We start from the raw sequence: 27,603 nt of genomic DNA, 5'->3' as shown, positions 1-27,603 counted from the left end.
AACTTTCTGAACAACCAAATGTTCTCTAGAATCTGACATGTCCTGCCCCCTTCAAGACACTTCACTCTCACTGGCAGAGCTATGATAAAAATGAAATGCCATTGGCTGTTTTTTTAAAAAGGGGAGTGGCTATAATATGCTCAAAGAGTTCAATCAAAAAACTAAATCAAAATTTGCTGTCAAAATCAAGACTGCTCCAGAGTTCATTTTCAACTGATTCAGGTGATCTCTGAGCGAATGTTTAGCCCGGATGAAACCACGATTTCGTTGCCTAAACAAACTGACCAAAGGCGAGATATGAGGTAGATTCCAAAACAAACGTCTAGGTATGAAAGCACCCCTATGGCAGTTTTGAAGACAAAAACCTGGTCCTGACAAGGTGTCCTGACTAGTTTAGTCATAAATATTTGCTTCATATACAAAAAGATAAGCAGGCCTATTAAAAAACTGCGTTATTTGATTTATTGATTGAACTTTTCATCAACTTTCGGCTGATTTTTGATTTTTTTTTTTACATTGCCTAAGAAAAACACTTAGAGAAAAATCCAATGCTATCTCACAGCAATTTGTAACTTTATAATTTACTGAGTAATTCGTATGAATTTGTATGATCGCCTTTTTTTAAAATAGATTTGCTCATCCCTCAATGACGTTTGGGTTTAGGGGTGGGGTTTAGTGCCACGCCTTGTTTTAAAAATTGACAAAACGTAAAAATATTTACATTTCCTCATGAGATCAGCCTCGAAAAGTCACCACATTTAAAATTAACATGTTAAAGGTGCAGTAGGGGACTGTCTTCAGAAACAGTTTCTGTTGTTGTGTAATATTCAACCCAGGCTCATTCTGAGAACGTAGTCCCGGGGACGTTTCTGGAGACCGCGAAATACGTAGCCGGGGGTAAATACGGCTGCATTTCATTTTTTTAAGCGAATTCTGCGGGGCCGGCCGCTCGCCTCCGTGTGGAGGGCTTTCCTGCTGCAACCAGTTTGTCCGGTTAGCTCTTCGTGTACTCTGGCGGACTCGAGGCGCAGAGAGGGGCTGACCACGACGACGACGACCGGGTTCGAGTCCGGGGAAGAGCGGTTCCAGAAATCAGGTAAGAAAACAAAAACAAAATCCAAAAAATGAAGCGAACAAGTTCGTCACAGGGTGAGAATGTGCTCAAAATCTGAAAACGTGGTAAAAATCAGACGAGGGCTTTTCTTTTTCTGGACGGCTTTTGTGAATCGTCGTTGGTTGGGTTTAGGGACGGAGGAGGGTGGGTCAGCCGATTGGCCGGTCGCACGGTCAATCATTCTGTCATCCAGGCAGACAGGCGGAAGGTCGTTCGACAGCGCCCTCCAGCGGGTTTACGCGAGAACAGCGCGGGAAAAAGCGCGCACAGCGGCCTCTCGCGGACTCGCGAAAACAAAAACTGCAAAAATACGTACCTCCCGGGACGTATTTCGCGGTCTCCAGAAACTTCCCCGGGACTACGTTCTCAAAATGAGCCTGGGTTGGTAATATTGCACATTATGATAAGTTTTGCTTGCTACTCAACTGAAAACGTGTTGATTTAGCAGTTTTTCATTGGGAATTGTAGTATTATAAAATAATAATTCTAACTGGCGAATGACATGATCTAGAGCAGGCATGGGCAAACTTGATCCTGGAGGGCCGGTGTCCCTGCAGATTTTTGCTCCAACACTAATCAAACACACCTGAACACCCTAATTAGTGTCTTCAAGATCACTAGAAAGCTACAAGCAGGTGTGTTTGATTAGGGTTGGAGCAAAAATCTGCAGGAACACCGGCCCTCCAGGATCGAGTTTGCCCATCCCTGATCTAGAGGGTTGTCCACTGTCATCTTTAAGGTGTGCATTCCTGATTTCAGGAGGCGTGGCTTTTGACGGCAGGGGAGGGGCTGGGTTTCAAAGATATGCTAACGGTTAGCATTTTGGCAGATCACCTACTGCACCTTTAAAATCACATGTGAAACACACATGAAAATACCTTTTTAGTTAAAAACATTTCACATTCATTTTACTGTGTTCTTATAATAAAGGAATAGACTGATCTCAGTTCAGTTTCACTTTGTGAATAATCTTGCTTAGCAGCAGAACCAAACTATCTTCCTTTCTCAGGAGAAAACCACATGTTTTATTTGTTCTCTTACCTGAAACGGCACATCCGCCATTGTTTTGGCCAAGTAGTAAGCCTTTAGACTGTACCAGTAATTTAGATGCTCTCTCAAAAATACGCCCATCTCAAGTGGAACTGCAAAAACAATCAGAAAGAACATTTATAAATTCTTTGCTCTATAAAGAATATGATGGGTTATTTTTTTCCACCAGACTCACAGGTGAGAACGGTGGGCATCAAAGCTGCAAACATGAGGAACAGCATGGAGAAGAACAGGAAGCCAGAGTTGCTGAGGACTTTCTTGGCCTCGTTGCCGATGCCCAGATATAAGAGGCCGATCAGAATCCCGATGCCAAGATGAGACATGATCCGCAAGTGAGTCAGCACCTAAATACAGATTATTAATATGAACAATATTTTTCAAATATTTCCCAAATTAGGTTTAACAAAGCAAGGAATTTTTCACTGTATTTCCTATAATATTTTTTCTTCTGTTTTATTTTGGCTAGAATTATTTTTTTTTAAACCATTTTAAGGCTAATATTATTAGACCTCTTAAGTTATTGTTTAGTTTTGTAACTATTGTTTAGAAATGTGTTGATTTTTTCCCCTCAATTAAACAGAAATTGGGGAAAAATATATAAAAATTGAACAGGAGGGCTAATTATTCTGACCTCAACTGGATTTATATATATATTTTCTCAATTAGAAAGTCTTATTTCTTTTAGTTTGGCTGGAATAAAAGCAGTTTCATTTTTTTATTACTATTATTATTAATTTTAAGGTGATAATTATTAGTCCCCTTTTAAAAAAATGTTTTCGATTGTCTACAGAACAAACCAAATAATTAAAAAATTGTCAAATTAAATGTCTAATTAACCTAATTAACTTAGTTAAGTCATTAAATTGCACTTTCAGCTGAATATTAATATCTTACAAAACAACTAGTCAAATATTATTCTTTTTATTTTATATTATATTATATTATATTATATTATATTATATTATATTATTATATTATATTATATTAGATTATATTATATTATATTATTATATTATATTATTATATTATATTATATTATATTATATTATATTATTATATTATATTATATTATATTATATTATATTATATTATATTATATTATATTATATTATATTATATTTTATATTATATTATATTATTTTATATTTAATATTATATTTAATATTATATTATTATATTATTTTATATTTAATATTATATTATATTATATTATATTATATTATATTATATTATATTTAATATTATATTTAATATTATATTATATTATTATATTATTTTATATTTAATATTATATTTAATATTATATTATATTATTATATTATTTTATATTTAATATTATATTTAATATTATATTATATTATATTATATTATATTATATTATATTATATTTGATTATATTATATTATTATATTATATTATATTATATTATATTATATTATGTTATGTTATGTTATGTTATATTATATTATATTATATTATATTATATTATATTTAATATTATATTATATTATATTATATTATATTATATTATATTATATTATATTATATTATATTATATTATGTTATATTATGTTATATTTACAACAATGGACACAATTTGGCTGTTAAATATCTTGAAATAAGTGTTTTGTGTATTTCAGTGGAAAGTCACATGAATCAAATTCAAATCAAAAAGCTTATTGTAATTATTATTAAACAGCAACTAAAGTTCTTTATTTGCACATTATATGATAAGTCTGTTTGCGGTGTGAGATCTGCCAGATGTGTTTGCGTGCAGACACTGAAGTCGTCCAGCAGGTGTCAGTGTTGTTTACCGAGTCTCTCATGATGCTGAGGACAGTTCTCTTGAAGAGGATGCAGAACTGCGTCAAACAGCTGGCAGAGAAGCTGTGGCATCCCTCTGAAGATGAAGAGTCCTGCAGGAAAAACAGTCTACATTACTGTCTGTTGATTTGAGTCTCTGTAAAGGTGTCTGTATACACACCTCATCGGATGGTCTGTGCCACAGGAATGGATTGTGGACTCCGTTGCCGTTCATTTGAGTTGTGTAGTCTTTCTCGCACTTGTGCTCCTGCACAGCTTTCACCAGACGAGCCGTTTGATCACCGTATTCACCAGACGCCACCTCCATTACTGATAACACAACACAAACACACAATGAGTCTGAGAGAGCTCACATTAGCTCAATTTCACTGATTTGTAGCTAAAGTAGCTAAATATATTTTTAAATGTAAGAATATAAATATTATATAAATATTATAATTATTTAAAATGTTTACAAAATTATTATTGTTGTTATTATTAATATTATTATAACAATAATTAATAATACTTTTTTTATTTTAATTACTATAATAATAATAATAGGGCGTAGGTAGTGCTGTCGCCTCACAGCAAGAAGGTTGCTGGTTCGAGCCTCGGCTCAGTTGGCGTTTCTGTGTGGAGTTTGAATGTTCTCCCTGCGTTCACGTGGGTTTCCTCCGGGTGCTCTGGTTTCCCCCACAGTCCAAAGACATGCAGTACAGGTGAATTGGGTAGGCTAAATTGTCCGTAGTGTATGTGTGTGTGAATGTGTGTATGTGGTTCCCAGTGATGGGTTGCGGCTGGAAGGGCATCCGCAGCGTAAAACAAATGCTGGATGAGTTGGCGGTTCATTCCGCTGTGGCGACCCGGGATTAATAAAGGGACTAAGCCGAAAAGAAAATGAATGATAATAATAATAGTTTTATACATTATTATTATTATAATTATTATTATTATTATTATCAACATCATCAATAAAGCACACTGATTATATTTTATTATTTAATAAGTAGCTGAATAAATATTAATTAACAATACATAATTATGAAAACATTATTATTATTATTATAATGATGTGGATAATAATAATTAGAACAATAAACCAACTAATTTTGTTGACAAGTGCACTGCGCTTTTTATGTCGCTAGGCAACCACTGAATCAGCTGCGTACACGAGCATTGCTATTGATAATTGTTATAATTGTACTATTTAATAATATAGTGCTATTCATGATTTGTGAAGTCATATAGCTCCGGATAACTTAAAACAGTGACCACGAGTCTCTCCTCCATCTTTTAATAATAATAATAATAGTAATAATAATACATTTTATTTGTAATGCGCTTTTCTCAAGCTGCTACAAGGGAAAAAACAATAAAACCGTAAAAATAATAAGTAGGTACGGTATAGTACGGTATATAGTGTAGTGTGGGTGATGAACATGTTGAACAGCCTGTGACTGATACTGAGGAAGTCAGTAATTCTCAATTTTGAAATTTGGGTTTCTGCGACTCATTTTGCTGGATCAGGTCACGTATAGTACAGAAGTGTGTGATTTCGGCTGTAGTTTCACCACATTTCTCAAATATTTCAAAACGATATGGATTATTAGATTATCAGACATATTTGCAGGGGTGAATCCATCTGTGGTGAGTGACAATAACTGTAATAATGGCACTGAGCGCTGGTTTGTTTACAATTTGCATGCGCATATTGGAAGTTCCAGTTAGAAAAGAAAACAGATACTGCCCTCCGCAGATGCTGAAAGACACGTCCCCCCCGCGCAGGCACAGAACACACTTTTATTTTATTCGGCTTTTGTCCATTTGGTGTGTTCACGAGCAGCTTTTTTGGTCCAGACGGAACCAGAGGTGAGGCGACAGCACAGTTGGGTTTTGATAGTTGTTTGGCATCGACTTGGTGTGTCTTGGCCTTTGAGCTGTAGGTCAGTGTAGTGAGAGTGATTTAGGGGTTTTCTTACTAAAGTCTGCAGGGTTGTGATATGTCGGACAGCTGAGTCCCAGATCTCGCAGATACGGGATTAAGCTGGACACTTTTCCTCTGTAAATACACTGGCCTTGACTGAGGACGTAAAGCTGGAACAAAATAACAAGTCACAACAGACATTCTTCAGCATAACGGTATGAGGCATACACAATATGTATGATTTAATTCATTACAATATCCAAAAACCACTAGAACGTTGTTATATAATTTGTGACTTGCATAGATTTATAACCTATGTTATAAACCATAGATTATAACCAACCTGAAGAATGTTCAAATACATAGAAATAAGCCATTTTCACTTGTGAGACTTGTGCTCATGCTAATAACAACACACCCTCAATATCAGGCTTTGTTTAAAGCAAAGCGCCAGCACCTAGCTCACTGCAGCTCTCACATGGTCGCCCACTGAAGCTAAGCAGGGTTGTGCCCGGTCAGTACATGGATGGGAGACCACATGGGAAAGCTAGGTTGCTGTTGCTAGTGAGACCAGCAGGGGGCGGCCAACCTGTGTTCTGTGTGGGTCCTAACGCCCCAGTATATTGATGGGGGCTCTGTACTGCTCAGCGAGTGTTGTCTTTCAGATTAAACGAAGGTTCTGACTCTGTCGTCATTAAAAAATACCAGGATGTCCTTAGGGGTTTGCTCACTGTCCATCCCCATATTAAAATTAGCTTCATTCCTCTCCACACAGCTGGTGTGTGGTGTGCGGTCTGGCACAATATGGCCAGATGAATGCTGCACAATGGTGGTGGATGAGGAGATTCCCCCCCAAAAAACGTAAAGCGCTTTGAGTGTCCAGAATAGCGCTATATGTATTATTATTATTATTATTATTATTATTATTATTATTATTATTATTATTATTGCAGGGCTCATATTTTACTCTTTTTTCAAGATGTAAAATAAGTCTCCACAACATGTCTGTAAAAGTTCAGCTCAAAATCCCCATCAGATTCCAGGACCCACGGGAACCCTATCATACTAATAAGTGTTGAATGCTTCAGCTCATTCAACATGATTTCTGTGTCTTATAGGATGTAATGAAGACCACAGCTCCCATGATTCCACAGTCCATGTCATCAAACTACGGTTTTGTTTGTTGTGAACATGCACCCTCTAGTGGTGAAAATGACATTTACACAATTGAAACGCAAAAATCACCTTGTCGAAGAGCTCGAAGACTTTAGCGCTGGGCTGGTGAATTGTGCAGATGACGGTTCTTCCGCCCTGAGCGAGAGCCTTCATCAGAGACACCACCTGAAAGCAGGAGGACGAGTCCAGGCCACTTCAGGAGGAGAAAACAGAAGTACAACATCACTGCGCTGGTAAAAATAAAACGTTTTAAAACTGGATTACATCAACCATTCTTCTATAATACCTTATGTGTATTAAAAATTAGCATTCTAAGGCCTCATTCACACTGAATGCATCTTTGATTCTGAAAGTGCGCTTATGTTACCCGTAGAACTTCCATGAAGGAGAATGTGTTTATTCCTTTGTGAATCTGGCAATCATTTTAATGTCCTACACTGTAAAACATATATGTTATATTAACGCTTTCCACATTTAGTGATTCACAAGTGTTTTCTGTTTATTTACGGATGTGAATTGCATTATGGGACGTTGTTATCAGCTCTGTCCACTTTTAATGTTGAAAATTCAACTCTGCAGATGAACAAAGTGACTTTTATTGGCATTTTAGAAATAATAAACTGTATTAAACATAATATTATCTGGAGAAATAAGTCAAAATCTACAGAAAATGTAGTGGCAGCTTATTAAAAGGTTTTTGTAGTGTAATTTACAACACTAACGCAGACAATTGATCACTTTAAACTATTAAAAATGTTCATAAAAGTCACTTTTTTGCACTTTTTAATGTTAAAAGTTGCTGTGAGAAAGATCAAGCTCCCATAATGCAATTCAAAAGCAGAAATAAATAGGGTGTAAATAAAAAAACATGAATCACGAAATACAAAATACTGCTAATTTACAGGCATTTCTTACAGTGTGTGTTCATTTAACACATGACAGTATTGTAAATCAATCTCCCCATGTAGATTAATAAGTTACCTCATCTTACCTTACCTATCATCTAAATGTGATTTACATTTTATGCAGAATAAATGAAGTAAGTCGGCTCTCTCCAGAGAAACTGAAAGGAGTTTTTGTTTTTAGAAGGAAATCCCTGGAGAGGAAGGAAAGGCCTAATAGGGTCTCTAGAGACCAGGTCTCAACCGCCCAATAAACCCTCACTGGCAAAGCCTGTACTGTAAGTGAATTTGCAATTAAACTGCATTGGCATATTACGTGAAGTGCTTTCACAAGAGATATATTTGGCTCGAGAAGGTCATTTAGAGCGTCAGATCTGATCGTCCGCCACACTGCAAAATAAAAAACTGCTTTTCTTACTGTTTTGATCTTGTTTCTAGTCCAAATATCTACAAATTCCTAAATCAAGAAGCATTTTCTAGACAAGCAAAAATTGTCTTGTTAGAAATAACGTGTCAAGTTTTTTGTTAAAACAAGCAAAATAATCTGTAACTTTTTATTTGAAGGGGTGTCATAAGACTGTCATTGAACCTTTATAATCATGACATGACAATGAGGCATGATGATGATGAAGATGAGATTGTTTTGTTATGACATAAACAAATACATCACAAGCTGTTTTTGTCTTTCTCATGACAACTCGACATTACCAACACATCAAAACTTGTCATAAATCCGTCATATTCAATTCAATTCAATTCCCCTTTATTTGTATAGCGCTTATACAATGTAGATTGTGTCAAAGCAGCTTCACATAGAAGGTCACAGTAAATAGGAACAGTGTAGTTCAGTTTGTAGTGTTTCAGTTCAGTTCAGTTGAGCTCAGTTCAGTGTGGTTTAATAATCACTACTGAGAGTCCAAATACTGAAGAGCAAATCCAACGATGCGCAGCTCTACAGATCCTGAACCATGCAAGCCAGTGGCGACAGCGGAGAGGGGAAAAAAACTTCACTAATGGCGGAAGTGAAGAAAAAAAACCTTGAAAGAAGCCAGGCTCAGTTGGGCACGACCATTTTAATTTCTCCGCTGGCCAAACGTCTTGTGCAGAGCTGCAGTCTCAGTGGCGGAGGCTGGAAGCTGGCCTCAGCGAAGACTCGTTTGTCTCTGGAGCGTCACAGGAATCAGTCTCATGTTCTCCACTCCTCCCTGACCACCACAATAGCTGCTCAGGGTACGGCCTGGTCCAGGATATGGAAACCTTGGCATCATCTCGCCTCGTTATAAACAAGATTGTCATGAGGCATTGTACTGGTGTCATTAATATTTTTCATAATTTGTCATTACATTAAGTGTCATTACTCTGTTAAATAATTTTTAACAGTGTCATTAATATTTAATATTAATAACAAATTCAGCCTGTACCGCTGCAGTTGAGGTCAAAATATATCCTGTATATTAATGACGTTATTAAATTCATGACACATTTTAATGGCTTCATGACAGTCATGTTTATGACAGATTTATGTCAAGTTTTGGTAATGTCAAAGTGTCGTGACAAAGACTAAAACCGCTTTGATGTATTTGTTTATGTCAACTGGCTCATAACAAACAATGTCACTGCTGCATTTAAAACATCATACGTAAGCGAATGACACTTAATGACAGTTGTTATAAGCATGCATAAAGCCTCATTCGCATTCATGACATATGTCATGTCTTGATTATAATAGTTTAATTATGAAGTCTTATGAACACGTAAAAATTAATTTCTTATTTTTCAGGTTGGTTCAAGATGGTTCACTCACCTGGTGGGCTCATCGAAGAACATGACCGGCGGGTTGTTGACCAGCTCCAGGGCGATGGCCAAACGCTTCCTCTGGCCTCCAGAAAGGTGGGAAGTGCGTGTTTTGGCACATTCCAATAAGCCGAGAGCCGTCAAGATTTCCCGAACCTACGACAGCAACAGTATTATCAAACACTGGAATAAAAACAAAACGTGCACATACACTACTTTTGGATCACTACGTTTTAGTTTTTTTTATGTTTAGATGCATGGGGGAAGTTGTGGTCTAATGGTTAGAGAATCAGGGCTCTATTTTAACGATCTAGGTGCAAAGTCTAAAGCACATGGCGCAAAAGCATTAAGGGCATGTCCGAATCCACTTTTGCTGTTATAGGGAAGGAACAATACACTTTGCACCCTGACACATAGTCTAACATGGTTGTGTTTATTCTCTTAATATTCTCTTTCTAGAGTTAGCATAACATGTATTAAACCAATAAGAGTATCATCTCCCATTCCCTTTAAGAGTCAGTTGGGTCACACCTAGGCGCATTTACTATTTACATGGTGAATTTGTAAGTGGAAAAACTGAACACATCACTAGCGAGAAAACCGTTAAACAGAGCATCTGCAGTGCGAGGGCAAAGAACGAGTCTCCTCCATTCTGCTTTTTTACTTTCTCTTTTCTCTTTACTTTATTTTTTACTTTACTCCTTTACTTTCATGAGTAAGGAAACGGTGGAAACTCACTCCACTGAACACATCCATTAGCCCACATATTATAACACACGTCCTATTCTTATGCCCCATATGATGATGTAGACGTCTCCAAAGGCCAACAGGTGGACAAATCTAAACTTGTTTTTATTAAAACAAATATAAATGTGCATATAATAAATAATACTGCTAATAATAATAACATTATACAAATGCAAATTGTCATGAATGAACTGAAAAAAGCCCCCCGACATGGGGCATGGAGGTTATGTTTGTTATATTTATGTAAAATTAATAATTTTGTAACATTTTAATGCTTTGTTTTTTTCCATGTTTAAAGATATTTGTGTATTGCTGTACATCCTGTGTGTATTAAGCAATGTGTAAGTGTTTGGACCTGCATAGGCGCATAACTAACACACTCTGCGCTGGACTTTAAAGCAGCTTTTAGTTGGTCAACAACGCAGTCTATTTCAGTTCCACAAAAAAGCAACGTGCCAACAATGCACCTTAACACACCTCCTTTTCAGACCAGCACACCCATCAGTCCACAAAGTGGCGCAAATGAATATGCTATTTAAACAGCACAAAAAGTGAAAATTAGGGTTGCGCTGGTCTGAAAATAGCAACAAATCACGCCATACACATCTTGGGTCTTATTGCGCCTGGGTTTAATAAGGCCCTCAGACATAAAACCCAAAGAATTAAAAATTGAAAAGTCTCAATTTTCTGTCGACTCATTCCAGAATTACATTTCAGGCATTGTTTTAGTACATTGAGTACCTTTGAGTACATTTTAGTCATAAATTATTCTGAAACTCTTTAAACCCATAACAGAGTTGACATTTTCCAACACTTTACGCTTTCTCTCACAATGCTAACCTTAAACCAGACACCACATGGCATGTCTAAAACTGAATTGTGTGTGTTTTCTTCATATTATCGTTTTTAAAAAGTGAAATTATTCTTAATAATAGTAATAACAGCAATAACAGAGTTGACAGTAACAAAGTTGACAATTTCCCCCATTTTAAGTTTTATCTCACAATGCTAACCAGACACCACATTGCATGTCTACATGACGCGCACCTCTGGCTGACCTTCAGCACAAAGGTGAGGTTGTACAAACATAAAACCATGCGCAAAACTTCACACGGCTCTCACTTACCATTTCACGTCTCCCTTCATCCTTTTCCTGGAGTTTGAGATTAGCCGATACCTGAGCAGAGAGAGTGAGCAATTTAGATCATGATGAGCATTAGCCGCTACAGCTAACGCTAACAGAGAGATCTGTACAAACTCATCAAACAACTGAGCGAAACTAGCAGCGAGAGCTTATCACTTGCTTTGCTGTTTGTCATTTCAGAAAAGACTTAACAAAAAGGTCTGTTGCTTGGTGCTAAAGAGGTCACGTTTCAGACTTTTGATGCTAGTCTTTTAATTTCAAAAGACATTTTGAGTCAGCGCATTAGTCTAGCGGTTAGCGCATCGACATATGGTGCAGTAGCACATCAGGGCGTCCCGAGTTCAAATCCCAGCTCTAGGAAATTTCCCAACCCTACCCCCTCCCCCTCTCTCTCTCTCTCCAACTTCGCTTCCTGTCTCATTACTGTCCTATCTAATAAAGGCCAAAAATAAATCTTAAAAAAAAAAGATTTTGTTCTGAATATTGTGTACATATATATCCCATAATTTCTGTTTGTATATTACAGGTGTAGTTCACCCAAAAGTAATGACCCTGCACTTGCTTCGTGCCTTTTAGATAGATAGATTTGTGCAAAAATCATAGCCTCCCAAAGCTGGTGGTGGCCTAAGCATTTTGCTCAGTACTGTATATTTTGAGCAACGCAGTGGCGCAGTAGGTAGTGCTGTCGCCTCACAGCACTACTGGTACTAGCTGATTCAAGCCTCGGCTGGGTCAGCTGGCGTTTCTGTATGGAGTTTGCATGTTCTCCCTGCATTCGTATGGGTTTCCTCCGGGTGCTCCGGTTTCCCCCACAGTCCAAACACATGCGGTACAGGTGAATTGGGTAAGCTAAATTGTCTATAGTGTATGAGTGTGAATGAGTGTGTATGGGTGTTTCCCAGAGATGGGTTGCGGCTGGAAGGGCATCCACTGTGTGAAACGTGCTGGATAAGTTGGCGGTTCTTCCGCTATGGTGACCCCAGATTAATTAGGAGACTAATCCGAAAAGAAAATGAATGAATGAATGAAAGAATGCATATTTTGATAAATGACAAGTGAAATTTAAAATGACACACTAAATCCTTCATATTCCATAACTTGGACAAAAAAAAAACCCTGGAATAAACCTTTTAAAATCGTATGATATTCCATAAATCGATATTCATATCAGTTTCAGCGGTCACGTACCATCATGGCTTCCTGCACAGTGAGGTGTGGCAGGAGCATGTCATCCTGCATGATGTAGCAGGACACTTTCCTGAAGGAACGCAGATCTCTTGGATGCCCGTTTATCAGGATTTCCCCCTTCATGCCAGTTTCCCTGCATGATAAAGAACAAATGTAATTTTATTTAGTAAGAAATACATTTCCTGATAAATGAGCAGGACGTCCCCTACAAGCACTTGAGCTGTTTTCATCCAGTGTCAAGGCTGTGACACCATAAGCATAATGTTCAGATATGTGCTCAATCTTCCACATAAATGTTTTAGCACAAGATGCTTACGATCTTTATTACATTGCAAGCCAGTCTCATTCTGAAAACGTACTGCCATGTACATTTCTGGAGAGCCCCAAATACGTCCCAGGAGATTTTTTTGCAGTTTTTGTTTTCGCGAATGCTCCAAAAGCTGCTGTGTACGTGTTTTGAGATCTCAAATTTCTCTTGCGAGTGCCATTCGCACCTGCTCTTCTCACATAAGTCCACCAGAGGGCACTTTTGACTGACTGTCTGAATGACTGACCAACCGACCGATTACCTCCACCCACCCCCTTCCTTAAAGGGCACCTATGGTGAAAAATCTACTTTTCAAGCTGTTTGGACAGACATATGTGCATGTATGGTGTATAGACCGTCATATTGGGGTGATATAGACACACCCAGTGCTTTTTTTTCAATTTAGCAACATAAAAACGGTGGACCAATTGGAGCGGTTTTCAGATCGACCGCAACTTTACGTAGGAGTGCGGTCCCCCCGCCCACCGAATTGATTGACAGCTGCGTATTAACATGTCTGTGTAAAAAAACAAACAAACAAAAACAACCGTCCCCTCTCTACTCTAACGACATCTAGGTTGACATTACTCATCAAAATATAGACCATATGTTCTGGATGCTTGGTCTGGATAAATACAGTCATACTAACCTGTAACCTGCTAGAATGTTCATTAATGTCGATTTCCCAGCCCCCGAGGGTCCCATGATGGCCACCAAAGCTCCACCGGTGAAGTTCCCAGAGATCCCTTTCAGAAGGGTCTTGTAACCTGACACGAGAGAGAAAGAGTCGGCCCTGTGAGAAACCTTACAACACCACAATGAGCTGTTCCTCCCAATCATATAATGCACCTGCCAAAATCTCCTGCTTACATAATGCTCGGTCTGTGATTGCCCATGAAAAGGGTTTGTTTGTTCACCGTTGGGTTTCTAAAATTTTCCAGGTGAATGAATCTGTTTGCTGCTGTGTGTATCTTTGAAAACTCCCCGTTCTGACCTTCATCTCACCTGTTCCTCCTAGTGTACTTTTTCAGTTCCAACTTTTCAAGTACTGACTCTGTTAACAGCTTCTCCAATAGCAGGCCATTTTCTTTTGTCGACATGTATAATGCATTCTTCATCATATTACGAAAGCTTTACGTGTAGATTTGTTTGCAATTCAACCTTGCTATCTTGGTTCTTGACTATGATGCGGTGCTAACTTTAAAACTTAAACGTTAACTTAAAAGTTTTATTAGTTAGTAATGCCAGAAAGATAAGTTTGAAGCAGTCTCCCCTGCTGAAATATCCAGCTTAAACCAGCCTAGGCTGGTTGGCTGGTTTCAGCTGGTTGACCAGCCTGGTTTTAGAGGGGTTTTGGCCATTTCCAGGTTGGTTTCCAGCCATTTCCAGCCTGGTCTTAGCTGGTTAGGCTGGAAAATGACCAGCTAAATCCAGCTAAAACCAGCTTGACCAGCCTGGTTTAAGCTGGACATAGCTGGTTTTGGCTGGTCATTTTCCAGCCTGACCAGCTTAAACCAGGCTGGAAACCAGCCTGGAAATGGCCAAAACCCCTCTAAAACCAGGCTGGTTGACCAGCTAAAACCAGCCAACCAGCCTAGGCTGGTTTAAGCTGGTGTTTTCAGTAGGGTCCAAATTAAGTAGTTTTTTAAAAGCTTGAAATTGAAGAGACAGCACGGTGGCGCAATGGTTAGCACAGTCGCCTCACAGCAAACTGGTCGCTGGTTTGAGTCATTTATGTGTGGAGTTTAAATGTACTGTTTTCTATTCCGATAAGAGAACATCCGCAGATGTGGCTACCATGGTTAACTACAAAAACATGCCTTTTTTGTTTTGTTTATAGTAAAACATGGTTCATTTGATGTGCTGCTAGCATTGCTAGAATGTTTTAGCATGCAAGTAGCATGTTTTTAAAATATAATTCAGCTAACATGCTTTAGCATATTGGTAGCATGTTTAGAATGCTGACAATAATAAACATGTTGAAGGATATTTAAGTTATTACAAGCATATTTCCAGCTCAATGTAGCATGACCTAAAGCTTTGCTATTATATTTTAACACCTTGCTAGCACACTCCATCTAGAATGTACTGTTTCCTCTACTGAAAAGAGAACATTCACAGAATGCCCGACCGTAACCTGTTATTTATCCAGTAGCTGAGATGCTAATCCAGTTGATTGCAGTGGCTGCCAGCTTAATTGGATTGTGCTTACAATCCGTCAGAGCAATACACAAATACCTCTGACCTTGTCTGTCCTCTTTTAGCGCAGGATCCCAGGGCTTCTCCCTCTTCTTGTGCACTATAGTAACCCCATAGACAGAAGAGTGAATTACATTATTTCTGAAGTGGAAAGGTGCGTCTCTAGGCGAAGCCAAAGGGTTAGCAAATAAAGCCGGCATGATTTTGCTAAGTGCACCTGATGTGCTGCATGTCAACAGAGGAGAGAGCTATTCCTGGCCACAAAGGACCCAAGGGTTACTCTGAGTCATGATCAAGTGGAAATGAGGAACTTGAAACCGAACTACTATAGAGCCACATGCAAAATTTGTATTTTCATCTGAGCGCATTATTTTTTATGGTTACACTTTAGTTTAAGGTGTCCTTAACTATTAATTTAAATTATGAATCACATGTACTTACTATACAGTGGGGTTAGAATGTAGGTTAGGCTTAGTTGCATGTAATTATGCATAATTAATTGGAAGTACTATAGTAATAAGATGGAGTGCGTAAAGAGTTACCACTATTTCTTTTGCATCACAGTTTGGTCATTTTTCTTAGAAACACTTTACAATAAGGTTCTACTAGTTAACACTAATATATTTATTTATATGTACAAACATCGAACAGTACATTTATTACGGTATTTATTAATCTTGGTAAACGTTCATTAATGAAAATAAAATAGTTACTTTTAAGCCCATGTTATCTGACAGTGCATTAACTAGTTTAAACAAGTATAAATGTCGATTTTATTAATGAACTCATAAATGTTGAACTATGATTAAAGATTATGATCAATTCCTGTACAAGTATTGTTCACTATTAGTTAACAAAGGTACAACCTATAAAGTTTGACCCATTTTATTATTATTATTTGTTAAAATTGTTCTTTTTTGCTCTTGTTGCACTGGATTTAATAAGATGGTGAATATTATTGTATGAACGCCTCACAGCAATATTCAAATTCATTGGAAAACACATATTTTACAGTAGTTGGCTAAAAGTCAAACGTCCCAACGAAACATTTATTTGCATTTATGCTTCATAATAATTTCAGTAACTACTGTCATGATTCCCGGCGATCTCTAACCACCAGAGGTCGCTGGTAAGCACTCACTTTCACATGGACTACATCTTATGGACTACATATTCAGTCATGCAACACACACACACCTGCTCCAAGTCTCCACTGATTAGACTCCCACAGCTGATGCTGCTTCTGGACTAATCACACACACACTACTTTAGCAGCACACACACTCACTTCCTGGCCGAGTCTTGTTTACCTGTAAAGTGACAGTTCAACGCGGTTTCCTTAGTCTTGTTTCTCCGTGTTTTGACCCTCGCCAAGTTTGTCTGTTTGTCCATGTTCACTGCCTGCCTTCCGACTTCTCGCCTGTTATAGTGACTACGATTCTGGATTTGCCTTTATTCATCTGTTTGCACCTGTGTTGACCCTTGATTGCCTGACTACCGAATAAACCTGCACTTGGATCCTAACGTTGTCTCTGTAATCCACGTGTTACATCTATAACACTAGGGATCCTATCAATAAATGTAGTTTTTAATATAGTTTCATATTTATTTAATGCTTAACATATTGAGATATATATATATATATACACACACACACATACATTATATATATATATATATATATATATATATATATATATATATATATATATATATATATATATATACATGCCTAGAAGCATAAATAGAAACATGAACTGTTTTAAATAAAAGCAAACCAATACTTGAATTAGCATTCTTGAAAAGGTTATGCCAATACGCTTATTTCACGCGGCAGCCATTTTAAAGAACCAAAGAGAGGCTGCGGGGGGGAAGAAACCCGGAAGTATAGGACCAGCACTGAAGGGGGAGGGTGGGTCAGCCGATCGTTCGCTCAGTCAGTCAAAAAGTCTGTCAAAAAGTGAGTCGACAGCGGCCTCTGGTGGGTTTATGCGAGAACAGCAGGCGCGAATGGCACTCTCGAGGGAAATTTGAGATCTCAAAAAGCGTACACGGCGACCTCTGGCGGATTCGCGCAAACAAAAACTGCAGAAAAACGTGCCGCCGGGACGTATTTCACGGTCTCCAGAAACGTCCACAGACGTACAACCAAAAGTTGGCAGACAAAACATTACGCTGGACATTGTTACGCCTTGAAGGATAGGGCCCAATATTATATATGATCATACTGTGGGTGTTTGTGTGTACTAAAGAGAAGCCTGCAAAATCTGTGGTCAACCCGTTCAAAACTTTGAGCCCTCATCATCTTCCATGCAGCACTACTTCATCCACAGTCCAAAGCTCTGAAACGTGCAGTTAAAACAACATCGCTTCCATGCCAATGTGACAGTCTGCTGTTCTGGCCAACAAACTGTCTTTCTGACCGATGGAGAAGATCTCTTAGGGTAATTGATCCAAAGCTCTGGCACACGCTACACTTTCTCTAAAGCAGGGTTGTCCATCAGCTCAAAGTGCTCTTACATTATGGCATCTATGAGACACTATTACAACATGAGGATCAGATAAAGAGAAGAGAAGAACCTGAGTAGAAGAGGGACCACTTCACTCCTTTACATGCTTCGGTAGACCGTGCACAGTTATTCACTGTGACATTTTCACCCATACTGGAGGTTACTCAAGGCTCTGTGAGGTTCTTTAAGGGCTTTTAAATGCTATTAAAAGCTTGAGTTGAACAAACAGTGTGAATAAGGAGTTGTTTTAGGCATGCAGCAGTTTCAAACTTCAACGCACCTAGTTAAAAACACGTATGCACTTTGCAAGGACTCAAACCAACACAGAAAGCAGCAACCATACATCTTTTCTTTTTAAACAAATGCTATTTACTGCCCAAAGAAAGCTATTATGGGGATGATTACATAATTACAACTGACTTTATTGATAACTGACGATAATTACAAATAGTAATCTAGTTACTGTATATGGGATTTAAAACAACCCACACACATGGAAAGAGAAAGAATACACATACTGGCAGTCATTAGCATATTAAAAACAGCATTTAATACAGAAATAAAACCAAATTTTGCATACACAATTTAATGTTGCTTGCAATTAAATGAAACTAGCAATAAAGTTGTATTATACATTTAATTAATTAATAAAAAAAATAATTAATTAATAAATTAATAAATTAATAAACTAATAAATAAATAAATTAATTAATAAATTAGTAATTTAATAAATTAATTAATAAATTAATAAATTAATTAATAAATTAACAAATAAATAAATAAATAAATAAATAAATAAATAAATAAATAAATAAATAAATAAATAAATAAATAAATAAATTTATTTATTTATTTATTTATTTTAGTTTTTGGCCTCAGTGCAGAGAAGTGCCCACATGCTCTCTCCTATTTGCACATTTTTCAGCTCAGTCTCTTTATTAATCCGGGGTCACCACAGTGGAATGAACCGCCAACTTATCCAGCATTTTTTTTACGCAGCGGATGCCCTTCCAGCCGCAACCCATCTCTGGGAAACATCCACACCCTCACACACACTCATACACTACGGACAATTTAGCCTTCCCAATTCACCTGTACCGCATCTTTGGACTGTGGGGGAAACCGGAGCACCCGGAGGAAACCCACGCGATCGCAGGGAGAACATGCAATTCATAAAATGTATGAATATTTGCTTCCAAGTGCAATGCATGAATATTTTGTCCCTTTAAATATACACAAATACCCTGGTAAACAAAAGTCATCTGTGCACCAGTAAAAGCTTTGAGATATGATTTACATTATACATGTATGTCAGTGTATTGTTTGAGAGTGGTATCCCAGAATAAAGATGTTATTCTCTCCTGCTTGATGCAGACGCGCTGCTCTGATCCCGGCTGCTAACATGCATGTCGAAAAAATACGCAGCGCTCATGGATTGTGACACTTTGGAAGTCGCATGAGTGCCAGCATTCTTCACAACACAGCATGGAAGATAAGTACTGAGCATGTCATGATTTTTCCTGGGAATAATATTTCTAAAGGAGCTGTTGACATGGAATTGAACCAGATTTTGGTAAAAACCCAAACAATACAAACAAAACAAATAATCTGAAAAATGAGTTCTGTGTAATAACAATGGAACGACACTAGGAGCAAGCACTAAACTACTGAAATGTATTTAATACTCGACATTAAAGGCTTTTTTGTTGATGGCAGCTTAAAGACGCTTCTCATATGGAGAATGAAATCGCATGGATTGCTCAGGTGTGACTTTTCTTTACAGACTTCAACAGAGGGAAAAAAATCTTGATGGTTCTGTGGGTCTCGTCTATCAAATCTGACCTTTATTGTGTATTTTATATTGAATTCGTATCAGGTGATTGGTTGTGCCATTCTACAGCTTGATTTTCTTTCTCTGAAAGCATTTGAGAGTTTCCCCGGCTGTGTTTGGGATCATTGTCTTGCTGAAATGTCCACCCTTGTTTCATCTTCATCCTCCTGCTAATGTGGGTGTTGGAATGAAGCAGCTGATATTTATTTACACTGAGGAAGGGCAGAGGTTTGCAGAAGAACAACTGGGAGATTTCAGCTGCTGTCTGGGCATTCACTGCCTTTCTAAACCTCCCTTTCTTCATGTGTTCAATACTTTCCCCCTGCATCATTTAGTTTTATTATGCATAACTAATGTAAACTAATTAGATTTGTTTTCTTTGCATATATGGATTTCTTTAGTTGTTCCCAACATCTGGTCAACAGCAAAAAATCAAGTCAACAGCACCTTTAGAAATGTTTTCTGAGCCAAATGGTGATGTGTTGAATGCTTATTTACCCCACTGTATCTTCTTTTTTGTGTTCAACAGAGGAAAGAAACTCAAATAGGTTTAATAATGATGACAGATCTTTAATTAGGCTATCCCTTTAAAAGGAATGATCCACTAATGCAGCCTGTGGACTTGCTGTGCTTTTCAGTGATAAAGCTGATAGTGTTAGTTGACAAAACTCTCTATATAATTATTCCTAAAGTGAACAATCAAGCTTTTATTCCAGAAGTGAACAAAAAAATCTGCCTTCTTTGCCTGTAGCGTGGCTCATTAGCAGTGTTGTGTTCACAAGAGCACAGCTGATGGTTTCACCCTGTTCCCGCTCTCCCGCCCTTAGCATCTAGCGGAGGTTACTGCAGTTTACTGACCCACAGTAACTGAGAGCCGACCGCTCACTCTCTCTTTCCTCTAAGTATGGATTACAAAGATTTGTTAGACAGCTCAAAGGCCTGGTTTCGATTGCAGTTAATTGATAATACACAAGCTGAAGCTACCTGTGGCTCTACAGTGCTGCTCAGGTAAAACAAAACTAGCTGTCGACAGCCTTTTCAGATGCACTTTAAAGTCAACGTTAAAATAAAAAAGGCCTTGTGAACTCTTTAAAAAAAAGTGCGACAACTAAACTGAGGTAACAATCTGAAGTAAAACTCCATTCAGTTTCTCCATAAACGCTGTAAAAAGCATCCATAAATTCTGCATTTTGATTCGTTTCTATAGTTTGTCTATGCTTTTGAATTGCATTATGGGACCTTAATCTTTCTTCCAATAACTTTTAACCTTGAAAAGTTTGAAAAAGTGACTTTTAATAACTTTTTAATAGTTTAAAGTGATATATTGTCTGGGTGGTGATGTGTAGTATGGTGCAAAAACCTTGTAATAAACTGCCAGTGCATTTTCTGTTATTTTACAGACTTATTTCTCTATTTATTATTTCTTATTATTTACTAAAATGTCAATAAAAGTCACTTTGTTAAACTGCAGAGTTGAATTTTCAACAAAAGTCGACAGAACAGAGATCAACGTCCCGTAATGCAATTCACAACCGTAAAGAAACAGAAAACACATGAGTATTACAAAATACGGAAACTGTTGAACAGATATTTTTTACAGTGTAGTACAAACTGCGTGCGACAAGATTGTTGATCAATATTGGGTCACACTTTATAATGTAAAATTCATGCTATTAGCAAACCATTAACTAAGACTATTAGCTCAACAAACTACTAATTAGCTACACTGGTAAAAAGAGTTGAATTCAAATTGTAAGGCAACTTGCTGCATTGTGCTTTTTTAGTTGACTAAACTTAAACTGATAGCTCTAACTTAAAGAACTGATAGCTCCGCCCTAAAGCACTGATAGCCCGCCCTAAAGAACATATTTCCACCCTAAAGAACTAATAGCTCCGCCCTAAAGGACTGATAGCTCTAACCTAAAGAACTGATAGCTCCACCCTAAAGCACTGATAGCTCCGCCCTAAAGGACTGATAGCTCTAACCTAAAGAACTGATAGCTCTACCCTAAAGGACTGATAGCTCCACCCTAAAGCACTGATAGCCCGCCCTAAAGAACATATTTCCACCCTAAAGAACTGATAGCTCCGTCCTAAAGGACTGATAGCTCCGCCCTAAAGGACTGATAGCTCCACCCTAAAGAACTGATAGCTCCACCCTAAAGCACTGATAGCCCGCCCTAAAAAACATATTTCCACCCTAAAGAACTGATAGCTCCGCCCTAAAGGACTGATAGCTCCATCCTAAAGGACTGATAGCTCCACCCTAAAGGACTGATAGCTCCGCCCTAAAGGACTGATAGCTCCGCCCTAAAGGACTGATAGCTCCACCCTAAAGGACTGATAGCTCCGTCCTAAAGGACTGATAGCTTCACACTAAAGGACTGATAGCTCCGCCCTAAAGGACTGATAGCTCCACACTAAAGGACTGATAGCTCCGCCCTAAAGGACTGATAGCTCCGTCCTAAAGGAATGATAGCTCCACACTAAAGGACTGATAGCTCCGTCCTAAAGGACTGATAGCTCCGCCCTAAAGGACTGATAGCTCCGCCCTAAAGGACTGATAGCTCCGTCCTAAAGGAATGATAGCTCCACCCTAAAGGACTGATAGCTCCGTCCTAAAGGAATGATAGCTCCACCCTAAAGGACTGATAGCTCCGCCCTAAAGGACTGATAGCTCCGCCCAAAGGACTGATAGCTCCGTCCTAAAGGAATGATAGCTCCACACTAAACGACTGATAGCTCCGTCCTAAAGGACTGATAGCCCCACCCTAAAGGACTGATAGAGCCGCCCTAAAGGACTGATAGCTACAACCTAAATGACTCATAGTCTGCCCTAAAGGACTGATAGCTCCGCCCTAAAGGACTGAGAACTACAACAGGACTGATAGCTCTGCCCAAAAGGACTGATAGTCCAGCTCTAAAGAACTGATAGCTCCGCCCTAAAGGACTGATAGCTCTAACCTAAAGAACTGATAGCTCCACCCTAAAGCATGGATAGCTCTGCCCTAAAGAACATATCTCTATCCTAAAAAACTGATAGCTCTGCCCTAAAGGACTGATAGCTTCGTCCTAAAGGACTGAAAGCTCCACCCTAAAGAACTGATAGCCCCACCCTGAACACGTTCCATGTGACCAGAAGTGAAGAAAAGTCATTTTGAGGGGGAGTTAAGTTAAGGTTATGGTATTTAAGTAAAGATCATGAGGGTAAATACATTCTTACAAAGTAATGAAGTGCACGGATAAGAAGCACTACTATATATAAAAAAGGATAAGCAAATCTGGATATCTTGTTGACTTTAAATATGCTAATTGTTCTAATAATCTTACCCACCACTGTATATTTAAACAGTAATCATTCATCTACAGAAAATCTGCGACAAGAAAAACACCTTTTTATCAGCAAGCCCAGTACTGCTAACGCTATAAGCTATTTCCTCTACTCAGCAGAAAGGCTAGGTCACACAATGAGCACTTCCAAAAATACTTCAGAGCTAAAGGGGGGAAGATGACAGAAATATAACCTGACAAGTGAAGTCTGGGGGAAAATAAAGAAGGAGTAATAAGAGCAGATTGCGCATCTTGTCGAATGAAAACAAACAGGCTGTCTCAGGATTACTAGCATAGACAAAGCTTTCCTCCGCTGAACATTTGTGGGGTGTCCAAGAAACTTAAAATCAAATTACAATCCAGATGGCGAGTCTAATGAAGGCTTCAGAAAAGCCCTGCTTCTTCAGGTAAAAGTACAATAAGCAAAGCAAAGGCGATGCAGACAGCTGGAGCATTATGTCAAGTCTAGCACTTCATTAATGAGCGCAGACAAACACGGAGGATATTTCAGGATCTCAGGCACAAATACTGAAGCATTCCTGCTAAATCAATTCCTCATAATCTACATCAGAGATCTCCTGTTTCATTTGCAATTTCTATTTCTGTGACATTGCGGCCAAACAACACCAATGACCATCATATCCTCAGGTACTGATTATGTGCTTTATCCAGTGTTAAATGCTACCAGTGTGAGTATAAATACCATTTTACTTTATATTTATTGCCATACTGAAAGCAGCAGCAGTTCACCTCAGATCTTCAATATTAAATAACTAGCAAACTGTTTTGAAAATGAAACAGTCTATGTACTTTTAATAAAGTTACATGGGTTAAATGTGTGTTAATTAGTTTATAACCCTGACCATTTTCGTCAGGAGTGCAGTGGCTGATATTTTAATGGTGTTTTAGTATTTCTGTTGTGTCATGTTTGGTGAGGACAGCTAAATTGCTTGTTGCTGGAATCTTGCCGTGTTGCATGTAGTAGACGGCTTTTAAAAATTGAGTTTATTATATTATACATGGTTTCTAACTACTACAATGTCAATAATTCCTTTTATTAAACAGCAGAGAATGATTTTCAACATCAAACATCAACAGAGCAGAGATCAAGGTCCCATAATCCTAAATTCATACAGGAAAACACCTTGAAAAGTGTTAATGAACAGATTTTTGTTGCTGTTTTTTTACAGTGTTTGGACTTTTTCCTCAGGGTTTTAATCATATCTGTGTTCAAACACAGCCAATAATGAATGCATTGATAAAATCATAGGCCTATTCAATTTTTATAGTTGCTACTGAGTGTTGAAACAGGTTTTCACAGAAGATAGATCATGAGTATACTGAATCTCTAATGCTACTAATACTTTTATTATCTAATGCTATTTTGAATTGCTTAAAAGCTCACACGTTACCTTTTTTCCTCCACCATGGTCCTTCAGGAACCGAATACGAGAGGTCTTTGAACTCGATGTTGACCGCGGGTCTGCGGGGCAGGTATGAGAACCTCTGGGCCTCGGTCAGATTGTTCTCCACTTTTTTCAGGTGCGCGTGTAACAGTGGCGTTTGTTGACTGCTGACGTTGTTGGACATCATTTCATCAATGGACACACACACAGTTCTGGGGTCCAGCATGAGATCGGGAGGTCCGTTTGTATTCTGAGGGAGGAAGACGGAACGGTTATGTAATGCACTGCAGCCTTGAGGGAGAAAGCCAGAAGCGTTCGCCCTGAGGACTAAAGCTGAAAGAATTCACGTGTGCAGAAGTTTGCAGACACACAGTGATCAAAGACGGTGAGATAACATTCAACAACAACAGAATAAAGAGAATAAAAATAACATAGATGTAATAAATATTATTCAAAATGAATGATTAAAACATTCAAAGGGTTGTTTCAGTGATTTAGTATGTGTCTAGTTCGATTGCGGATTAATTTGATTTATTTAGTTATTATTTTATGTTTTATTCATGATTTTACAAATCTGATTGAGTGTAACAATAATTTAATACTATAAATAAATCCTGTCTGCAATATTTAGAACAGGAATGATTTTATAACATCTTAAAAATATTTTTATTATAATTTGTAAAGTCTTTCTACTGCCATACTCCCCTAAAAAATTGTATTTACAGTGAATGATGATAGGAAGTTGTTTGAAACACTGAAGCAGACACTTCATTTACATTTAGTCTACTTTATGTGTATTGGCTGTAATAACACATTTATAAACATATATATTTGACAGATTAAAATTATAATATATAAATAACTACATCTCTGACATAGCTTAACATTATGGTTATCTAAAACTTTAATTAAAACCCTAAAACTAATTGGATATATGGAGAAAATATATAGTGTATACTGAGTAAACCGTATGAAATACATTTAAAATATATGAAAAAAAAAAGATTTCACTTCAGCTACTTGACAAAGACAAATTTCTACTGCTGTTAAGTTTAAGTCAAGTATAAATACTTATCTAAAATTAAAATAAAATTCAATAGAAACTATGAAGACATTAAAAGACTTTGTAGAATTAGTCAAATATTACCAATGTTTTTAGATTGTATAATTATTTCAAAGTCTATTTAGGTGTATTGAGAAACATCGTCATGATAGTGTACTTATAACTTGCCTTTATTTTATTAATTATTAATATAATGTTTTTTATTGTTTACCAAAATCTATACCATTTATTGATTACTTGAAAAATAATAAATATATATATATATATATATATATATATATATATATATATATATATATATATATATATATATATATATATACAGGGTGGGCCATTTGTAGATACACCTTAATAAAATGGGAATGGTTTTTATTAACGTCCTGTTTGTGGCACATTAGTATATATATATATATATATATATATATATATATATATATATATATATATATATATATATATATATATATACATACATTTATACACATTTACACACATTTACATACATATATATATATATATATATATATATATATATATATATATGTATGTAAATGTGTGTAAATGTGTATAAATGTATGTATATATATATATATATATACAGGGTGGGCCATTTGTAGATACACCTTAATAAAATGGGAATGGTTTTTATTAACGTCCTGTTTGTGGCACATTAGTATATATATATATATATATATATATATATATATATATATATATATATATATATATATATATATATATATATATATATATATATATATATATACATACATTTATACACATTTACACACATTTACATACATATATATATATATATATATATATATATATATATATATATATATATATATATATATATATATATATATATATATATATATATATATTTACATATATATATATTTTTTTAATAAATGGTATAGATTTTAGTTAGATATAAAAATATACATGTATATAATATGAGGTACTTAACAATTTATTATTTCTGAGGATGTCATTAAGTTTACCTTTACATAATAAATAAATAAAAACAACTTTAAAAATCGTGTAATATAATAAAAATCAACACACAAATAGTTTGGCTTAAGTTGTTTATATATCCATAGCATTAAATGATGTCATCATAAAGCATGTTATTAATGTACCATATAACAGGACAACACTATCAGATTCAGGTTGAATTGCCTATAGTAATGTTATCATGTCATAATAAAAGTTCATCAGTGAAATGCTTGCTAAATATAAAGACGACCTAATCCGTGTCCCTCATCCCGCCACAGCACAGAGAAGAGGTTACTGTCGGACAGAGCTTATTCTAAGCTCAAGGCAAAACAGCAATGCCCAAAATGAGTTTAATGCAGTAATGCGTTTTTCACATTAAAACCGTATGATGTAATATATGAGGATATTAAAACTCAAGTGCAGTCACATAGGCTATGGAAATATAATGATTTACTCCATTTGAGTACATTTAAAGCTTACATTACATTTTTAACGGGACTGTTTTGCAATATTGTGCATATGAAGTTCTGCAGTTTATGACTCTACATAATAATAGTTTATAATAATAATAATAGTGTAAGTGAACTGTCTGCACAGTATTTTACACGGTAGCCAATGAGGGTTACTCTGGTTCATTTGGATACACGCGTCATTTTTAAAACAGTTTATTTTACGCAGCTCTTTTTTTTTTTTTAAATAAAATAGCTTTAAGAATTGAGTATTTCGTTTTGTTTAAAGCTGGTATTTTAAAATATAGTTCTTTTAATATTTAGAAATGAACAGTATAGACAAAAAAAAACTGAATCTTACCATTATGATGGAGTTGGTGACTGTGGTGTTGTTGAATGAAAAGGCTGCCATGAGACATGCCATTCCTGTAAAATGTGCTGCGTTTAAATCCGCGTTTGGCCCGAGCGGTCAGATTTCGCATTTGTTTGGTCTTGAGCTGCTCTCCTTCTCCGTCTCCTTCTTCGGCTCTATTATTGTTTACCTGCGCGGCGTGCGCGCGCTGATGGAGGGTGACGTCACTATCCGCGCAGCAGCGGCGTGGAAAGATGCAATTTCTTCCTTCTGTTTGCTGCTTTGATGCTGTTACAGATGCGACAGCTG

The 27,603-nt window shown here is 36.9% G+C and overlaps 1 protein-coding gene across 1 annotated transcript in view; it reads right to left on the bottom strand.

Annotated features, from left to right (window-relative positions):
- The window catches only part of abcg1 (ATP-binding cassette, sub-family G (WHITE), member 1), a 31,485-nt gene extending 4,095 nt beyond the window's left edge, over window positions 1-27,390 (bottom strand). Inside the window, exons 1-12 of the mRNA XM_056473764.1 lie at window positions 27,304-27,390; window positions 24,435-24,678; window positions 13,802-13,919; window positions 12,846-12,978; window positions 11,640-11,690; window positions 9,777-9,922; window positions 7,140-7,263; window positions 5,950-6,064; window positions 4,149-4,297; window positions 3,979-4,080; window positions 2,340-2,508; window positions 2,156-2,256 (exon numbers count right to left, since the gene is read on the bottom strand). Of these exons, the coding sequence (XP_056329739.1) occupies window positions 2,156-2,256; window positions 2,340-2,508; window positions 3,979-4,080; window positions 4,149-4,297; window positions 5,950-6,064; window positions 7,140-7,263; window positions 9,777-9,922; window positions 11,640-11,690; window positions 12,846-12,978; window positions 13,802-13,919; window positions 24,435-24,678; window positions 27,304-27,366 (1,515 nt within the window). The 5' untranslated portion in view covers window positions 27,367-27,390. The remainder of the gene's footprint in view (window positions 1-2,155; window positions 2,257-2,339; window positions 2,509-3,978; window positions 4,081-4,148; window positions 4,298-5,949; window positions 6,065-7,139; window positions 7,264-9,776; window positions 9,923-11,639; window positions 11,691-12,845; window positions 12,979-13,801; window positions 13,920-24,434; window positions 24,679-27,303) is intronic.
- Window positions 27,391-27,603: the final 213 nt, after the last annotated feature.

Source organism: Danio aesculapii, chromosome 15, assembly GCF_903798145.1.
Source record: "Danio aesculapii chromosome 15, fDanAes4.1, whole genome shotgun sequence".
In the NCBI taxonomy this organism is placed as follows: Eukaryota; Metazoa; Chordata; class Actinopteri; order Cypriniformes; family Danionidae; genus Danio; species Danio aesculapii.
The sequence above is the reverse complement of the archived record's forward strand: the minus strand, read 5'-3'. Positions and strand labels throughout refer to the sequence as shown.